Source organism: Cynocephalus volans, chromosome 3 (genome assembly GCF_027409185.1).
Source record: "Cynocephalus volans isolate mCynVol1 chromosome 3, mCynVol1.pri, whole genome shotgun sequence".
Lineage (NCBI taxonomy): Eukaryota > Metazoa > Chordata > Mammalia > Dermoptera > Cynocephalidae > Cynocephalus > Cynocephalus volans.
In genome coordinates this window covers 21,176,790-21,195,239 of record NC_084462.1, presented here as the reverse complement: position 1 = coordinate 21,195,239, position 18,450 = coordinate 21,176,790, and the positions used below count along the sequence as shown (strand labels likewise).

At 40.9% G+C, this 18,450-nt stretch overlaps 1 protein-coding gene across 2 annotated transcripts; it reads right to left on the bottom strand.

Annotated features, from left to right (window-relative positions):
• Positions 1–16,934, bottom strand: KDELR2 (KDEL endoplasmic reticulum protein retention receptor 2). 2 transcript variants are annotated; one of them, XM_063089710.1, is made up of 5 exons: positions 16,733–16,934; positions 8,155–8,255; positions 4,487–4,645; positions 2,961–3,213; positions 1–1,993 (listed from the first exon to the last, which is right to left on the bottom strand). In XM_063089710.1, exons 1-5 carry the CDS (start codon positions 16,821–16,823, stop codon positions 1,959–1,961), a joined length of 639 nt encoding a protein of 212 aa, XP_062945780.1. In that variant the 5' UTR covers positions 16,824–16,934; the 3' UTR covers positions 1–1,958. The 2 variants fall into 2 exon arrangements, with proteins under 2 accessions (XP_062945780.1, XP_062945781.1); XM_063089711.1 differs by lacking the exon at positions 2,961–3,213.
• Positions 16,935–18,450: the final 1,516 nt, after the last annotated feature.

Below are 18,450 nucleotides of genomic sequence, written 5' to 3'. Positions count from 1 at the left end.
TCAATTACCTGGTAACCTTTATTCAGGAAGTGAAAGTAACTAAGAGACAGTGCTTCATAAGGCGTGTCACACAAGGCCTTTGTTTCCAACATGCATGAGGATGCTGCCCAGTCCAGCACTCCAATGCAGGCACCTTGTTATTAAGGATGTCAGCCTGGTTGACCACAAAATGGTGGTAACATCTTAGCCAATTTTATTTTTACTTTGGTAAAATGATTACAGAAGGTATGGATATGCTGAGGTTCCAGATCCTTGTTCTGTGCATTGTGCTCGCCGGTGAATGATCCCAGCTCATGTTTCATATACATACACAAAGACAGACGTGAGCCCCCCACCCACCCCCAGTCTGGGCAGCAAGCAGTCTGCTCAACTTACTATGACTGGATTTCCCAGCTTCCCCACACTCTCAAAATCTTCCAAGGAGGATAAAAACAGACTACAGAAACTAAAGCTAGAAAGATACTGAAACACAAAAGCAAAAATATGAGGCAAGGAGGGAAAGTAAAATAAAGACAGGATGTTAACCTATGCAGTTGCACTGCCAATTCAGAAAGATGTTAAGACAATCACTAGAAAATAAAACCAATCCAGTTCCCTTCCTCCACAAGACATTTTAATGCAGAAAGCAAAAACACTACATCCTTCTTGTAGTAAGCACTGTTAGTATTCAACACTTACAGTGCGTGACATAAAATCAAATCAATCAAAAAATATATAGCAAATGAATATAATGTCAAAATCAAGAGGAAAAATTCTAATATTTCCACAAAATACATAGTTTTATGGATTATTAAGTGGACTTTAAATGTTTGCAACCCTATAGAGCTTTTGTTGCCAATTGAAAAACAAAAAATTATCATAGGATGTTCCAAAGGCCTAATTTATATATATATATATATATATATAAAAAAGACAATTTAGTCTATATTTAACAAAGTGTTTATTTAGGATGGTAACACAAGATAAGTCATGCAAGAGCTCAGTAAAAAAAAAGAATATAAGGAATGGTAATTGGTGCTGCCAATTAAAAAAATAAGTAAATCATTTTACCACCCAAAAGTAGTATGAAAAACCATTTCAATCTGAGCATGGACCTGGTAGTAATCTTTTGGAACTATAAATTAAAGTGTTCCATTCCTCAGAGGAGTAGAGTCCTACAACCAAAATAATCATTACTGTCCCTCCCATCCCACACTTAGATGGCAAGCAGTCCAGACCCCTGCCCCCTAAATTCTTCGGTAACTTTGCGACTGTTTCAAACTGATGCTTCTCAGCAGGAAGGAGGGCAGGCATCTTTGGTGACTCTTAAATGAGACTCCATCTACTTTAGGAGTCCTAAAATTTTGGTAATGAAAACCATAAGACTTGCAAGTCATCCTTACCAACCTTAAATGTAGTGTTCTGACATCCAAGGAAGGATTTCCATGTCAGGTGGGAATAAATTTGAACAGATATACCAAATTGAACATAGTGTCTCAGATTTCAAACAAACATAACTCATCTTTTGGCAAAAAATAAATATAGTGGAATGCAAGTTTGATAGATGGAAGAATATATAACCTATCAACTGTCAAGGAGTACAATTTCATTGCAGACACAAAGAATCAACAATTTCAAAGAATGTTTTAAAATAAAAAAAAAACGTTGCACTTTCCTCACAAAATCTTCACTTTTAGAACTATCCCAATTGAAGCTACACACTGAATTTATTAATACAGCATTAAGTTTCTTTGTGTAAAAAAATCTTTGTACATAGTAATAAAAAAAGATAAGGCAAGATGCATTAAACAGAAACCTTCTGGTTCTTTTCCTCTGCATTCTTACAGAGCCACTGATGACTATCTGCAATAAAAGAGTTAAGTTTCTGATTTTCCATGTCAAGCATCTTATGCCTTTGCTGTGGTAAGAATTCTGTCCAAGCACCCTGAAGGACAGATGCTGGTGATGGTCTTTGGCACTTACGCTGGCAAACTGAGCTTCTTTCCCTTGAGTACTAGAATTTTAAAGAGAGGAAGAGAAAACAAAAGGTTACTAATACTAACAAGCTTACAGTTTCTTTCTTCCAGTTCCTAGAAGTCTGTTACATACAAGATTCTACATAGTAAGGTACAAGGAAATAAGCAATTATATTTAAAAATCTGTGTGCATATGTACAAATATGCATTTTCTCTGAGCAAGGACCATAGCTTTCATCAGATTTTTGTAAAATCTACATATCCTATATTCACACAAATGCAAGAATATACATATACAAGGATGTTGATTTAAAGATTTTGATATCAGCAAATCGTTAACAACCTGAATACCCATCAACAGGGGGCTGGAAAAGTAAATTTGGTACATACACATAATGGAATACTCTATGGCTATTGAAAATTATGTAGATTTCTATTTACTGACATGAAAAAATGTGAGTGGGGAAAAAAGCTGATTATAGAATAGCATGTATAGTTTAAATCATGTATCTGGGGCCGGCCCGTGGCTCACTCGGGGAGTGCGGTGCTGATAACACCAAGGCCACGGGTTCGGATCCTATATAGGTAAAAAAAAATAATAATAAAATAAATAAATAAATAAATCATGTATCTGTGTATATGCATAGAGAGATATCTGGTATGATGTTTACTGAAACATAAACAGAGATTATCTCTGAGTGATAGGATTTCAGGTGATTGTCTTTTGTACTATCTGTTCTGATTGATTTTTTTTACAATGAAAATGTGCCATTTTAGGAAAACAATAAAGCTTCAACAAAAGAAAAGAGGAAGGTCCTTATATTAAAAAAGACTGAAAACCCTGATCCACAATTTTATTTGACAGCAATTAAAATGTTTTTCTGAAGCCACTTCTACTTTCTGAGCTACTGCCAGATCAGAAGAGTGCTGGGGCAAGGGAGCTGGGCAAGCAAGCTCCTAAAAGAATATGTGATGCAGGAGCAATGCAGGCAGGACCCAACGTACCTTTTGTAATGTACAAGTAGAAGAAGTCGCAGTATAGAATGGTCTGGACTACACCAGCCACCACAGCAATGAGGTCAAAGAAGCCCTCAAAGTAGAAGCGCCAGATCCAGTTGACAAGATACAAAGCACGATAGAGGCCCAGGAAGAACAGGTAGTGGGTGGTGATGGTCTCGGCCTCCCCAGTCTTGCTGATCATAAAGAGCTGTGGAAGGATAGCCACTGATTCAAGGTAGATGGAGAAAGTCCATAAAATCTGGAAGAAAAATGGCAAGCTTCAGTCAGGATCCAGTACCCACCATAAGTTCATAGGAAACACGCTTTCTTTACTGTGGGGCAGCTTAAAAAGAGTGGAGAATCTGGAAGTGCGGGTATCTCAGCCCCAAGTAAAGCAGCCCGGCAACTGCATAAACCATAGAAACTTAAGCAACATTTAAAAGGCAGCGCACTGCCAATGATAAGCTGGGTAACCTGGACACCTTTGCCTCTTTGAATTTTCATTACTTTGTCTCTCCAACATCTTATTCTTCCCTGTACAATTTTCTATGAATTTATACATATGATGCTCTCCTGGATAAGCAGGTCCCACACTTAAGTTTCAAGTCCTGAATCAATCTTGCTTTCCACCATGGTCAATAACACTGATAACTAGGATCCTTCTACTTCCTCAGCGCTGTTTTTCCTCATTAGCAGATCTCCTTTCAGACTAAATATTTTCACTATTTTTCTTAGGCTTTTTGGTATGGTTAAATCAAAGGGGTAAGAAATCAGAATTGTAATTATGCAAACTCTCTGTTTAATTCATGGTACGTAATTCATGCCAATGACAGAAGGATTTACAAGTAGTCCTTGAGTGTTTTAATAATCTGGGCACTCCTAACACCCATCAGACAACCAAGAGCAGCACAAAACTTAAACCCCAGGATGCTAAGCAGCAGCTCTTCACTGGGGAAGGAAAAGGCACTTAGGACCAGGTAAGCTCACTGCACAGTGCCACGGGTACCACAAACCATTCTTCCTAAAATTGAGGAGTGTAGCAGTGCTTCTTAGGAGATCCACAGACACAGTATCAATGTACAACATCACACCCGGAAAAGAAACAAAAGTTGGGCCAAGGTAGGGAGAAGACCATGTTCTTCAAACACTAGGACAGGCAGGGCTCTGTATTTGGAAGTCAAGATAATGAAATAGTTTTGAGTTTACATTCTAAAAGAGAGTAAGACAATAAGCTGTCAGCAGACACCCTGATACTTGGGTGCTTAATCCTTTTTTTTTTCTTTTTTTCTTTTTTAGGATGACCGGTAAGGGGATCTTAACCCTTGACTTGGTGTTGTCAGCACCACACTCTCCCAAGTGAGCCACGGGCCAGCCCCTTGGGTGCTTAATTCTTGTCCACCATTTATTTATACCAAATAGTGTGTGTTGTACCAGAAGTTTGCCAAACTGGAAAACAAAACAAAAAGCCCCACATTATCTGCAAACAGATTATCTAGGGAACCAGACATGACCACTAAATAACCTGAACTAACCTCAAGAGGAGAGAAATCATGATTGACTAGAAATGAGAGGCCTCCCACAGGGACCACCAGAAACTCCACTCGGAAGGTATCATGATTTCCGTCATAGGTTGCCTTGAATTTCATGTAGATCAGGTACACCGTGGCATAGGAACAGCCAATGTAAATAAGCTAAAATCAAAAGAAAAAATACCAGGTGGTCAGTACCTTGCAATTGTTCCAACTCCCTCAGCTTTTTATATCACCCACATATTCAAAAAGGTGGGACTTTTTCCCCTTAGCTTTTCTTTTTTGGTATCTTTAAATTTAAACATAGTAGTTATCACTTCTCGGCCTTTTGGCTAAGATCAAGTGTAAATTTAAACATAGTAAAATTCACTTTTTGGGGTGTACAGTTCTATGAGTCATATAACCACCACCAAAATTAGGACACAAACAGTTCCATCACCCCCAAAATTCTGCCATGCTGTCTCTTTGTAGTCAAGCCTCCCCCAGGCTTAACCTCTGGCAATTACTGATTTGTTTTCTGTCCCTAGTTTTGCCTTTCCTAGAATGCCACATAAATGGAGTCATATGGTATGTCACCTTTGAGTCGACACTTCTTTCAGTTAGCATAATGCATTTGAGAGTCAACCAAACTTGTTATAGGTATTAATAATTTGTTCCTTTTTATTGCTGAGTACCAGTCCATTGCATGGGCACACTACAGTTTGTTTATTCACTCACCAGTTAAAGGGTAGCTGGGTTATTTCTAGTTTGGGGGGGATGCTGGATAAAGCTTCTATGAACATTTGTGTACAGGCTTTTCTGTCAATATAAGTTTTCATTTCTCTTGGGTATGTACCTAGGAAGGAGACTGCTGGGTCATATGTTAAGTGTAAGTTTAACTCACTTTATTTTTCCCGTGACCGGCACTCAGCCAGTGAGTGCACTGGTCAGTCTTATATAGGATCCGAACCCGCGGCGGGAGCGTCGCCACGCTCCCAGCGCAGCACTCTACCAAGTGCGCCACGGGCTCGGCCCTTACTCACTTTAAACTATGAGATAGCAACTTAATAAAAAAAAAAAGAATACGAAGTTCAATGTAGTTCAAAACCAATGGACCTCCTAGCATGATGGTATTTCTTATCTACCGCTTTTCTAAAGATAATGTAATTAATGTTAAACTTTGTAATGATGGTTTTTACTTAAATTGGGTTACTTTAACACTGAACATTCCGGTTGTTGCTATTAAATTTTGTCTGGTAACATAACAAAAGCAAAACTTAAAGTTAAGAATAATGTGTAAAACTTGCTGCCTCCAAGGTAGCAATTTTGTGCACATAGCAGCACAGATGCTCAACTCAAGGACTTACAAGTATGTGTTCTTTCACGTTCAAAAAGCCAAATGTCATATATTCATCTAACCCCAAGGAAAAGTCTGATATTCTGAAATTATGTCAATTTTCAGATTGCAGAAATTTCAGCCAATGAATCAAATATCAGGTTTAGTCCATGAACAGAGACAACTGGGACAGCAGCTACACTGCATGGTACTACTTCATTTTAGGAAAGAACTTATGAGACCTAACTAGGAAAACATCCATGCAAATGACTTAATAGGAAAATAAGAGCAATCATCAAGCCTTCATATGCTTTTAAAAAAGCACAAAGACACTAAACTGTCCCTAGCACTTCATCATGCAGTTACATTTGCAAATAAATAGTCAACATAGTATTAAAATGGTAGGTTATACCCATATACTAAAGAACTACCAAAAAAAAAAAAATCAAGGAACATTAACAGATTGTTAGAGGAGTTCTCTCCACACACTAATACATGTACACATGTACATAAATAAAATAAAATACATAATCTACATGCATAAACAAAACACACCCACATCTACACACACATTGAACCCCCCTCAGGAGCACACCCAGCCGAGGCTCAGGGCAGCCTATGGCCAGCCAACACTACGCCCATGAAGGCCTTAGCAGCCACTCGGGAAAAATGGCTGCTTTTCTCCTCTCACCAGAGCCTGGCAGTTAAAGTACAAAGACATAAGCACGTACAACTTGGCTTTCACTCTGCTGAATTTCAGGACATGTTTGAAAACTACAACCAAAAGAGCAAGAAAGAATCTTTTTTTTTTTTGGAAACCAACAAGAAGGAAACTTCTAAAAGCTGGGAATCCTAAAGGGAAAGGAGGAAGATTCTTGTTCACACACCTGTAATGCCTGTAGTTTTAGTTGCCTAGACAACAAGCTGGGACTGAGCCATTTTTAAGTAAGCTACTCATAATTATTTCCTCATTTCTAGGCTCCTATCACTTTGTAGTAAGAGTGAAATGATTACAGATGACTCAAATTTGCTTTTGCATAAAGATCACATACTCAAATATTGCTTTGTCTACTTTGACCTGTGCTTATAAAAATACTTTTGAAAACAAAGTGTTTGAGGCGGGTTGTTAAAATGCCACACCAATAGGCTTCAGCTTAAATATTACTTCCTTGGGCATGTCAGTAACCAAATGCCTAGAACAGTGCCTGGCACACAGGTGCTCAGTATTTGTAAAATGAATGATGAAGAAAAGCAGACTCCTACTGCATATCCTAAGAGCCCCTATACTTTTCTTTCATAGCATTCATCACAAATTGCAGTCATTTATTCAGAACCGCCAAGACCTGTCTACTCTCCCCCACCAGACTATAAGACTTTTGCTTGTTTTCTGCCATATCCTCAGTGCCTGACTCTGTAGGTGTTCATAAGCATGAGTTCAATGACTGTGGGAAAGAACTGAGTCCAGTACTTCCCCTAAGTGTGAAATGTGTACCACCAATGGTATACAAGATGTTAGGTGATATGCATTCTGTATTTTAATAGTTATACATCTGTTTTAATGTGAATTAAGAGAAATATAAGGACACTAAAGGTGTCATGGTCAGGACAGGTTAAAAGGTTTAAAAAACATTAAGTAAATTATGGTACAGATGTTATTTAAGCATGACAAAAGTAATAAAAATAGCACACATACAGAAGTTTAAGAAAAATTGGTTAAGTGAGAAAGAAAAAGAAAACAGTACATAGAAGTCTACACATAGTCCCTCACACAGCAGCAAAAGGAAATGTTGCAACTAGGAGTCCTGGCTTTAATTGCTTGTTAAGTACTGACTTGCTGAATTTCTCTGGGGAGTCTGTAATTTCCCACTGCTTGAAAATATAATAGTTATCCCTCTTTCTACAAGGTTATCAAGAGCTTTAGAAGATTTATCATTCTTGTGGAACTTTAAGTACAAAGTATTTTAATTAACAGTATTTTTTTTTTTTTTTTTTTGTCTTTTTGTGACCGGCCGCACTGCGCTCAGCCAGTGAGCAGCGCACCGGCCATCCTTATATAGGATCCGAACCCGCGGGTGGGAGCACTGCTGCGCTCCCAGCACCGCACTCTCCCGAGTGCGCCACAGGGTTGGCCCCTCATTAACAGTATTTTGAAACAAAAAATATGCCTAATGATAATTCTATTTATTCCCAGTTCTAAGTATACACTAAGTGTTCCTTAAGTTTTTAAGTCAATAACAGCATACGTAGAAATTTTTCTTGGAGATTTTGAATTAAAAATACACAGGTGAAATAAACTAAGTTTCCCTAGGTCTGTGCATTATGGATAAAATGCATCCTATCAGGTGCCATACCATACCTTCATAGATGTATTATATAATGAAATAAATGAAGTAAAAAGATCCAGGTAACGAGTTGTGAAGACCAGTGCAAACAGAAGCTGGCTTTTCCCAGAAATACCTAAAGAAACAAAAGGAAAGCATCAGAAAAGCTCTGAAGAGCTTTATGATTCCTTTAGATGACACTGTGCAGGAAGTACAGATAGGGAAAGTGGAGACATGGGGTCTAAAGCCCAGGTCTAGGGATGACTGAATAAACAAGATAAATTTTAGTTTTTCTTTCCCATAATATGTCTGACCATACTCCTTTTGGGAGGCTCCATCTTACTATGATGGTTGACTACACGAAAATGACTTAAGTCACCTCCAATATACCAGGATGTATATCACTCAAATGAACATATTTCTCAATTATCTCACTGTATGCAGGAATAAATTTCTTGTGATAATTCTGCTGCTTTTTAGTGTTGTAACTTGTTGTTTACCTTCAGATCTTTTTTTCCATTTCAAAACAATACGTCCATGGTGACAAGTCTTTTGAGAACAGAGTTGGGATCTACTATGATTAAGGGTATGAGGAATCAAGTAAGGAACACTGGTTCAAGTAAGAGTCTGAGTAGGAACACCTTCCCCTGCCCCCCAATGATGGCATGACCTTGTAAGGTGACTACTTTGCTGAGGACAGCATTTCCCTGAATATGTTATGATTTTTAAAAATCCCATCTCTCAGATTTATCATACAACCAACCTCATATTCATATAAAAACATTCCAGGATGCTATGGCAACACAAGGGTAGGAACCTGATATTACCCTCTTCAAAAGCAGCTGTCATTTTTAACACCTTGAAACTGTGTTTCCACCTCCAACCACCAACCCACCTTCAGAGCACTGTGAGACACATCAGACACAGCTGGGCAAGACCAGAAGTCCACACAGTGTGCACATGGCTGTTCTGACCTCTCTATGGCCAAATATTTATGTGACAAAGGACATGAACTACGGGTTTCAGATGTTGGAGACTAAGTGAATTCATTAAGGAAACTAAAGACTGATTAAACCTCAGAACCCACTCACCCGCACCTACAATGCAAACCTCACAATGTTACACATTTTAGTAAGCATGTATTTATTTTTTTAGGTGGCTGGCTGGTTGGGGGATCCAAACCCTTGACCTCGGTGTTATCAACACTGCACTCCAACCAAATGAGCTAACGAGCCAGCCCAAGCATGTACTTAACAGAAATGTCAGTGCATCCAAATTATTCACAACACTCCTCCGAAACATGAAAATCACATTGTTTTTCAATTTTTTTTTTTTTTTTTTTTTGGTGGCCAGTACAGGGATCATTGCATGACATTTTACAAACAATCATTTTACAGCTTGCTGAAAATAAAAGCCTGGATGTAAGAATGTTACTTTTGAAGTATGAATAATTTCAGTTCCATCTTACTCACAAAAACACCTAAATAAAAACTGAAGAAAACGCTGACTCTATCCCTCCAAATCCACCAATAGAAACCAATTTCAAGGGCCAAAGGAGGAGATACAGATAGTAAATCTGCTCTGTTTAGTCTCTTCACCAATAATGGAGAACTTTTTTTCTTCTATCAGAGATCAATGTTCCAAAGGAGAAACAATGAGGCTAATGCTAACTAAGATAAAACTGGGGAAGGAATACTAAAGCGGGGAAGAAAGAGTAGAGTGCAGACAATTCACATTTGATATTTGTTGAAGCCTTGAGAGATAAATTTCCAGTTCATTGCCTATATGGTTCTTTCCAATTTTTTAAATGAAAACTTATAGGATTCAGATTGGCAAATTTTGCTGTAAAGGGTTTATTCTAATGGAACTTTGGAATCCAGCAGATTTGAAATTTCATCCGCATTTTCAGCATTCCTGTACTAAAAACCAGGGACCATCACATCACTTTTACCAGCCCCTTCTGAGACTCACTCAACATATCACCTCTTCTGGGAGGTCATCTCTGAAGACACCCTCCCCTCTGTGCTGTTGACTCATTCGGCAAGCACATAATAGGAACTACTTCATGCCAGCAGCTGCCCTAGCTCCAATTACCAAACTTATAAAAAGACACTGTGATGATCTGGTTACTGCCTGCCTTCTACCCCAACACCCTATGCTGAGGGCCGGTTGTGCTTTAATCCATCTGTATTCCCTGTTTTGGGCACTGGGCCTGACACACAGCAGGGCTCAGAAAATATTTGCTGAATGAATGAACAAATGGACAAAAGAAAACGGAAATCGTTTTGTGTTATGTCATGGGGCAAATTCTCATTTTGTGATATTCTGGGATAGTACTTCTGAAAAATTTCCAAGTCATACTGTGTCTCTATTACTGTAAATAGACAATGTGCTCTGGGCTCTGCCCTAATTTACTACCAGCTAGAAGTGGGGAGAGCCCTCTGAGCAAGCATGGGGCAGAGGAGAGCAGACAGGCAGTGTGTAGTCTGCAGCTTGTCCCAGGGTGTAGAATCCATGCAGGAACCTCCATGCTGGAAATCTGAGGACGCTCACACAGTTCTACACTGTTCTCTTTGGCCTGGGATCCTGATAAGCAAGTAGAAACTTCTTCCTTTAAAACAGCAAAACTGTTCTGTCTTCATAGGAAGGTGGGGATCCTAGTTGAAGACAGAAGGGGGTGGGGGTGGAATACCTGCTACTAAGCCAGAGCTGGCTCCCAGTCAGTTTCTCCCATAGTCAGTTTCTTGAATTGAGACCAAAGCATGCTAAGGCTATCAGGCTCTCACAGAATACTCACTGTAAACATTTCAGAAACTGATGTCCCAATACCAAATGCACCAAACATTCATATTGTTAAAAGGAAATCAATCATTAAACTTAACATCATTCTTGTCTTTTTCCACTGGGCCAAGTAAAGCTTAATAGAAGCCCGTTACTATATACTTCAGTGTATGTTACTTTAAAATATGTTTCAGGAAAAAAATAAATAAATAAATAAATAAAAAAGAAAAATAATAATAATAAAATATGTTTCAGGTTAAAATTTGCATTTCTTATGTCCTATTGGTTTATAGAATAGGGATGCAACCAGGCACTGTAGGTTAGACCACCAGGAAAACCAGCACAGCAGCATTCAAGAGCTGTGCTCCTAACCATTGTCTCAAACCACCCGGATATTCTCCTAAAACCCATTAAGTTTCTCTGGAATCAGCAGCTCAGTAGCTAAGAACTGCCTCATAACAAGGCTCTTTTCACTTATCACAGAATGTGACTCAGGAAAAAAAGTCTTTGGAGTTAGGCCTTTGATGCACAGAGTAAGCCTAGGCCCATTATATACTTGGCCTCCCTAACCTCACTTTCTGCATCTGTCTAATGGAGACAAATTATACTAACTTTGTGGGACTGTTGAAAAGAGAAAAAGTTGAAGTGCTTTATACTATACTTGCCATTGTAAATGACTGATGAATAACAGCTCTTACTATATACTGTGTTGTCTTCTTCTTGCTTACAAAGAAATCCATGCTAATTATTTTATTAAAAATTCCAACTGGGCTAAAACACATGGAATAAGAAGTGAAAGGGTTAGTGTGTGCTGCTGATAACACCAACATCAGGGGTTCAGATCCCCTTAACACCCAGCCACCAAAACAAAACAAAACAAAGTGAAAGGACCTTTTCAACACCACTCCCACCTCCATTTTAAGTGCAACTTTGCAGGCTTTTTAAAAGTCCCTTTTCTATATGTGTGTTTGTGTTTGTACCTACATGTTTACCTCTTAAAATGGGGCTGATCGTCTGCTTTACTACTTGCTTTTTGAACTTAATATTCTGAGCTTCATGTTCCCCTATTAATACTTCTAGCTCTAGTTCATTCTTTTTAATGGCTGCATAGTGTTTCAGTGTGGATGTACTCAAATTTGTGTGACCACTCCATTAACAGACACTACGGTTGTTTATAATTTTTGTTGTTATAAATACCGCATGAACAATTCTATATCTGTAGACAGTGTTTTATACTTATTTAGGCATGACAAATATTTTATACCTATGTATAGTTTGTTTACACAGGACAATTTCTGTAGTTCAGATTCCCTAGAATTATTGGGATAAAAGACACAAACATTCTAAATTTTGATATTGTCAAATTTCTCCTAGAAAGGTTGTGCCAATTTACATGTCCATTAACACCATATGGGAACGTCCTTTCCTTCACATTCTTGCCTACATTAGAGGACGCAAACCCCTTTACTTTTTCCTGCCCAGTGGGCAAATAACAGCATGCACTGCTGTTTTAATATTCAAGTTCCCAAATCCTAATGAGGGTGGACATTCTTTCATGCTTAATTGTGGTCTCTTGTTAGTCTTCTGTGAACTTCCAACTTTGCCCATTTTTCTATCAGGTAGTTTTTCTTATTCGTAGGTGTACTTTATTATGGATATTATTAACCTTTTGTTATTTAACTATATTACAGATTGTTTCAGTTTATTGTCCTTAACTCTGATGATATTCTGAATTAATACATTAATTTGTAGGGGCATGTCATCTTCCTTCCTCATTAGCCTGACTGGTCCTATCCAGGACCATGATATGAATATACATTCAGATCACCTCCTAAGTCCATCAGCAAAGTTTTATATTTTTCTTCATGGAGGTCTTATCCACTCCTTGTTGGAAAGTCAGAGGAGCCTTGACTGCGATCCTTCTTGCCACTCTACACCCATAGGATTTATTGGCTACAGTCTTGATACCCTACATTTTAATCTTTTCCTACATATTTTATCATTTCAACTATATTGCAGCTTTCTTGAGAGGAGGAGCTTTAACAGTTCTAAGATTCTTCTCTGAATTGTGTTGCAGGGCCTTGCACATAATGGGTGGTCAATAAATGTTTGAGAGCAATGATTACTCAAGAGACTGGCACTCAGAGGAACAGAGGCATCAGCTGCTACAAAGAGGGAGCTGGGGGAAAAAAATTGCTGATAACAGCAGGGTTAAAGATTTGGATCCCTGCACCAGCCACACACACACACACACACACACACACACACACACACACACACGCACAACTAAAAGAGGGAGCTGGGAATGTGATGCAAAAGCTTCTTGAAGTACTCAATGTTGACAATAAAAGATGAGATGTTTTCCATTTACTTCAAAAACATAAACTGTCCGATTATATGAAATGCAGGGACACTATATGCTCCTGTCATGTTTGGTGAGATGAAAAGTTTACAACCCACATAACAACAGGTAATCGAAGCAACAATAATCTAACAATAATCTAAGCAACAGATGAAGGAGAGAATGAGAGAGGCTAGGAGAGGAAGGGTGGGGGTCATGAATCTCTGAAGGACTCCACAGGAAATTTACTTATTTTTTTTAAAAAAAGATGACTGGTAAGGCGATCTTAACCCTTGACTTGGTGTTATCAGCACCACGTTCTCTCAGTGAGCTTAACCGGCCATCCCTATATAGGGATCCAAACCCATGGCCTTGGTGTTGTCAGCACCACACTCTCCCAAGTGAGCCATGGGCCGGCCCTCTCCACAGGAAATTTAAACTCAGTAGACACAGCATTAATAACTATCAGCCTACAGGAAAATTTAGATATGAAGCCCTTCATCTAAAAATCATGGCTTGTTTTCCCAAGGCTAACCTGATCAGTGTTTAGGACAAAAATAAAGTGACAACTTCAGCATATGTGGATTAAGTTGCAATAATAGTTCAGGAACGTGAGAAACTCACACTTTATTTTGGCACCCCTCTGTAAAGGCAACACAAGAGAATGCAGATTCAAACAAGATCAACTCATTGTCCCCAGTTTAAAACAAGTCCTTAAAGGCAGTTGTTTTGGAATTCAACTGCCAGGAAAACAGAATTTCTAGCTTCTTCAAGAGCCTGCCTCATTCCTGAACTTTAAGGGAAAAAAGCACTGTGGTTCTGAGGCTGCAGGCATGCTCAAAGCAGGTACCAAATGGCTGGCCGGTTAGCTCAGTTGGTCAGAACACAGACTCACAACACCAAGGTCCCAAGTTTGGATCCCCATACCAGCCAGCCGCAACAACAACAAAAAATTAATTCTTTTTTTTGCGGCAGCTGTCTGGTACAAGGATCTGAACCTAGGACCTTGGTGTTACCAGTACTAGGCTCTCCCAAATGAGCTAACCCACCAGCAAAATAATTAACTTCAAAACAAGTGCCAAAATCCTAAAATTAGGAACCTCAATACAGTGTTTTTAAAGTGAGAAACACAACCTGGATGTACATGTCTCCTATTCCAGTTATTTGAGAAACTCATATCAAATTCTTACTCTTTCAAAAGTCTCTAAACAAGTTTTATAATTTAGTACAGAAAAACAAAGTGGTTAGTCAAATTTAGCATTTAATTCTAAATAAATTATCTTGGTGATTTTGCTTTTAAGGCCAGGAAAAGTCACTTACCAGAATGAAAGTTATCCTAAGTCTGAGAACAAGAACAGTTTAGTAATGCCCAAGGAATATGTGGCAAACACACATGAACTTAACTCACCTATTTATCTTCCTTTCTTATTATTTTAACTAAAGTATTTTATATTTTCCTTAATACTCCTAAAATTCCCAAATGAAAACAGTGAATATTAACAAACAAAATAGCAAACTGTTTCCCTTTCTCCTTGTTACTCAAGGTTCCCTTAAGAATTCTATTTCTGAAGTTGCACTAAATCCTCCCAAACATCTTAGTTTGGATAGAAGTTTAGGAGAGCTGACCAGTTAGCTCAGTTGGTTAGAACGCACTGTTGACAACAAGGGTTTGGATTCCCATACACCAGCCGCCAAAAAAAAAAAAAAAAAAAATTTAGGAGAGACACACTTCAACATTTAATGACTTGCCAAAGGAGGGGATTCTGAGAAACATATGAAACATGCTGAAGAAATGCATAGACAGATTTTGGAGCAAAACTAGAAATTAAAAGTAACAACATCTGAGTGCAACAAAAAAGGACCTAAACTAATGGTCTGGCATCAAATGTTTAAACTAAAATTATTTAGGCTAAAGTATATACTTATTCAATCCTTAATTATTAGTTACTGATTGTGTTTCAATCCTGGCTCTATCACTAATTTACTCACCGTCCTCAGTCTCAGTTCCCTACTCCACAGAATGAAGACAACAGCACCTACCTTATAAGGTTGTTTTAAGGACTACCTGGGATAAGCCACATAAAGCATTTAGCTGACTACTTGGTACACAGCAAGCACTTGAATATCAGTTATCATAATTGCTGAAATTAATATGATATCACTGGAAATCATACAAGTGAGCCTCTCAGAACTACGTATAAATTGAGAGCCGCCAAGTCAGACATACTAGTTTCAGTACATGGACTTTGTAACACCCGTTCTGATTGCTCAAAGGTCTTTCTTGTTTTTGCTTACTTCCTGGATCTCAGCTATGTTCCAGGGAGGCAGGTGAAGCTTGCAGACCGTAGAGTCAAAGATGTGGTGTTGCTTTAGATGTGAAAATTTTAAGAAATAAATCACCTAAAAGGAATCTCTGCCATTAGGTCCTTCAGGACTCCGTCTTTCACCGCCTCCGAAAAAACGAAGTTCTTGAGTTTGTCCAAAGTTATTTCACCGAAGCCATAGCATCAAAATTAAGTTTAAGGAAGGCGCTGCATTTTAAGAAATCAATTAAAAATTTGCAATTCTTAAGCTTTGGGGATTAACTAAATGTAAACCTTCACAGCTATTATCTGGGAAAGATTCCTTCACTGCCTCCCAGCAATGCTTGCATGAAACATGTACTCCTGAGGAAGGACGAGGCCAACTCGCTGGTGACGTGGAGTGAGAAATTGCATGAGACCACATGAGACCTCAGCGGTACCCGGCGCCGCAATTTTCAGAGAAGCCGTTATTAGATGGGGGCACTCCGAGTTTGCCAAACCAGTTCGTTTCTCAAAGCAGCTTTAAGTGCGCCAAGAAACTCACTTAAAGACCTCCCCACAGTCCCTCCCGCGGCGAGTGTGATGCTGCTCCCAAGGGTTTCTGTAAAGCCCACACAACTCTAAGGACAGGGCTGACCCGACACCCTAACCTAGAGCTCAGCCCTTGAAGGGGCACGGTGGTGAGCAGTACGACCTCTCCTCCCGCCCGCCCCACCTCCCGGGCCGGCCTGTCTGCCACGTCAAGCCGAGCGGGCCTGCCCATCCTCCTCCCCTTTATCCCATTGATTCGCGGGGTCTCCGCACCCAGGGTCCTGCCTAGAGAAGCGCCCCATTAAAGCTCAGAGCCGGGAACACGCCTGCTGGACCCCACCCCACTCCAATCCCAAACTTCCCGGGCAGAGCAGGGCCTCGCGCAGTCTGGTTAGCGCCTTTTCCGCCCCGACGGCTCAAGTTCTCGAGCGGACCAAGTGCGGAGCGGGACTCGTCGCTGCGACATCCCAGCCCAGCCTGGGAGCCTACCCCAAAGGGCCGCAGGCTCTCCCCCGGGTACGGACGCCCGCCCAGCCAACCGAGGGGGTGTGTCGGGCCAGCACGGGCCCGGCGGCCGTGGAGCGGCCGAGAACGGCGGGTCCTGTGGGCGATCCGGCCCCGCACCCGAGCCCTTGGGGGCCTCGCCCGGCCGCTCACCGGCGCAGGAGCGCGTCTTCCAAATCTTCAGCAGCAGAATGACGATGGCCGCCAGGTGGGACAGGTCCCCGGTCAGCCGGAAGATGTTCATGGCGACGGCGGTCGGCGCGGCGCAGCGGCCCCGGAGCTCGGCGGCTCAGGCGTCAGCGGCGGCGCCTGCTAGGAAGCGGTGAAGATGGCGAGAGCGGGCGCGACGTGGCCAGGGACGTGGCCGAATTGCCGGCGCGCGCGCAGGGCAACCTGGGAGAGCGGGCTGCCGCCGGCCCCGCCCACTGCCCCGCCCCTTAAAGGGGACGCTCCCGAGTGCAGGCTGGCCGGGCGTCTTGCCGGGGCTCCGTCTTAAGGACCCCGACTCCCAGCCAACTTTCCCTCTGTCGGGTTTCCGCCTCCCTTCGGGTGCCAGCGATTTCCTTTAATTTTGAAGTGACACTCCCTTGTGAGTTTTTCATACAATAAGCTCTACAGGCTCATTGTATGAAAAAGTATACAAGGAAAATAAAAATCAATCTGGGATTGCGTTACTCAAGATAAGGTTAATATTGGGGGTTTCGTGAAAGATGCAGCTAATGTGGGGGTCCAAAGAGTTTACCATTCTGGGGAATGTCTTTAAGAAAGAGAATGTGAAATTAGGTAGAAAAGTGAACATTTCTGTAGGATGAGAAACTAGATGACAAGAAATTACAAACGGAGAAAACAAGATCTGCTACATAATTTGCGGGACCTAGTGCAAAATGAAAACGCGGGGTCCCAGGTTCAAAAAGCAGGGGGGGAAAGTACTGTTAAAGTATTAAAAGATAAAGCTTTTCCCTTTTGCAATCTCTCTCTCAACTTGTAGTATTTCTTCTTTGCTGTGTAAAATCATTCTAAGTGAAGAAATAAAAATTTAAATTATGACCATGAATTTTATTGTTTGTCTTTGTATACAGCAATGTCAGTTTTGAATGCAAATAATAGAGCATTTAACTCGGATAAGGAATCACTGAAAGTACACAATTCGTATTTCAAGGCTTGTCCATGGAGAGTGCCTGGAGCTGGCCAGAAGAGATGAACATGGGCAAGACTCAGGAAGGCTGGAGGGAAGAAGGGTCCACTGGACACAGAGCGGGCCAAGGGAACACACCTTATGGCATGGGGATGCCAGATGGACCAGTGTAGATGGTCATTTGTCAGGAGCACGTGAGTGTCTACACTGGACTTGGAGGGACAATCCCTTTGGACTTGATGGCTTGAGGGAGGCATCCCCCTTTCCATGCACCACCACTCCAACCCTTGGCAGAAGCAGCCTCCATGCCAGGATACATTAGATACCTGGGTCAGGGGTGGGTGAGAGACTTGTCCTTGCCGAGTTGCCCACCAAATGCATGGTGGCCCCATCCATGGTGGACAGACATCACTGTGCCCTGTCCGGAGAGACTATAGGGCACAAGAATCTGACCAGACCCTTCCTGACCTAACCTGACCCACTCTACATCTACACCCAGGCCCTCCCCGAGTGAAATGGCAGTGATCAGTGGGCAAGGGCAGAGACGGGGAGACCAGGCTGCTAGACTGCCAGGGCACAGGGAGCAGGCAGCCAGGAACCCATTGTGGGAGGCAAGGTGGGGACAAGAGGTGGGACTACACATGTGCCCAGGCTCTAAGTGTGTGTTTCATGCTCTACTGTCTCATTGGACATCACTGCCACATAAATCCAAAGATAAAATTATTAAATAATTAAG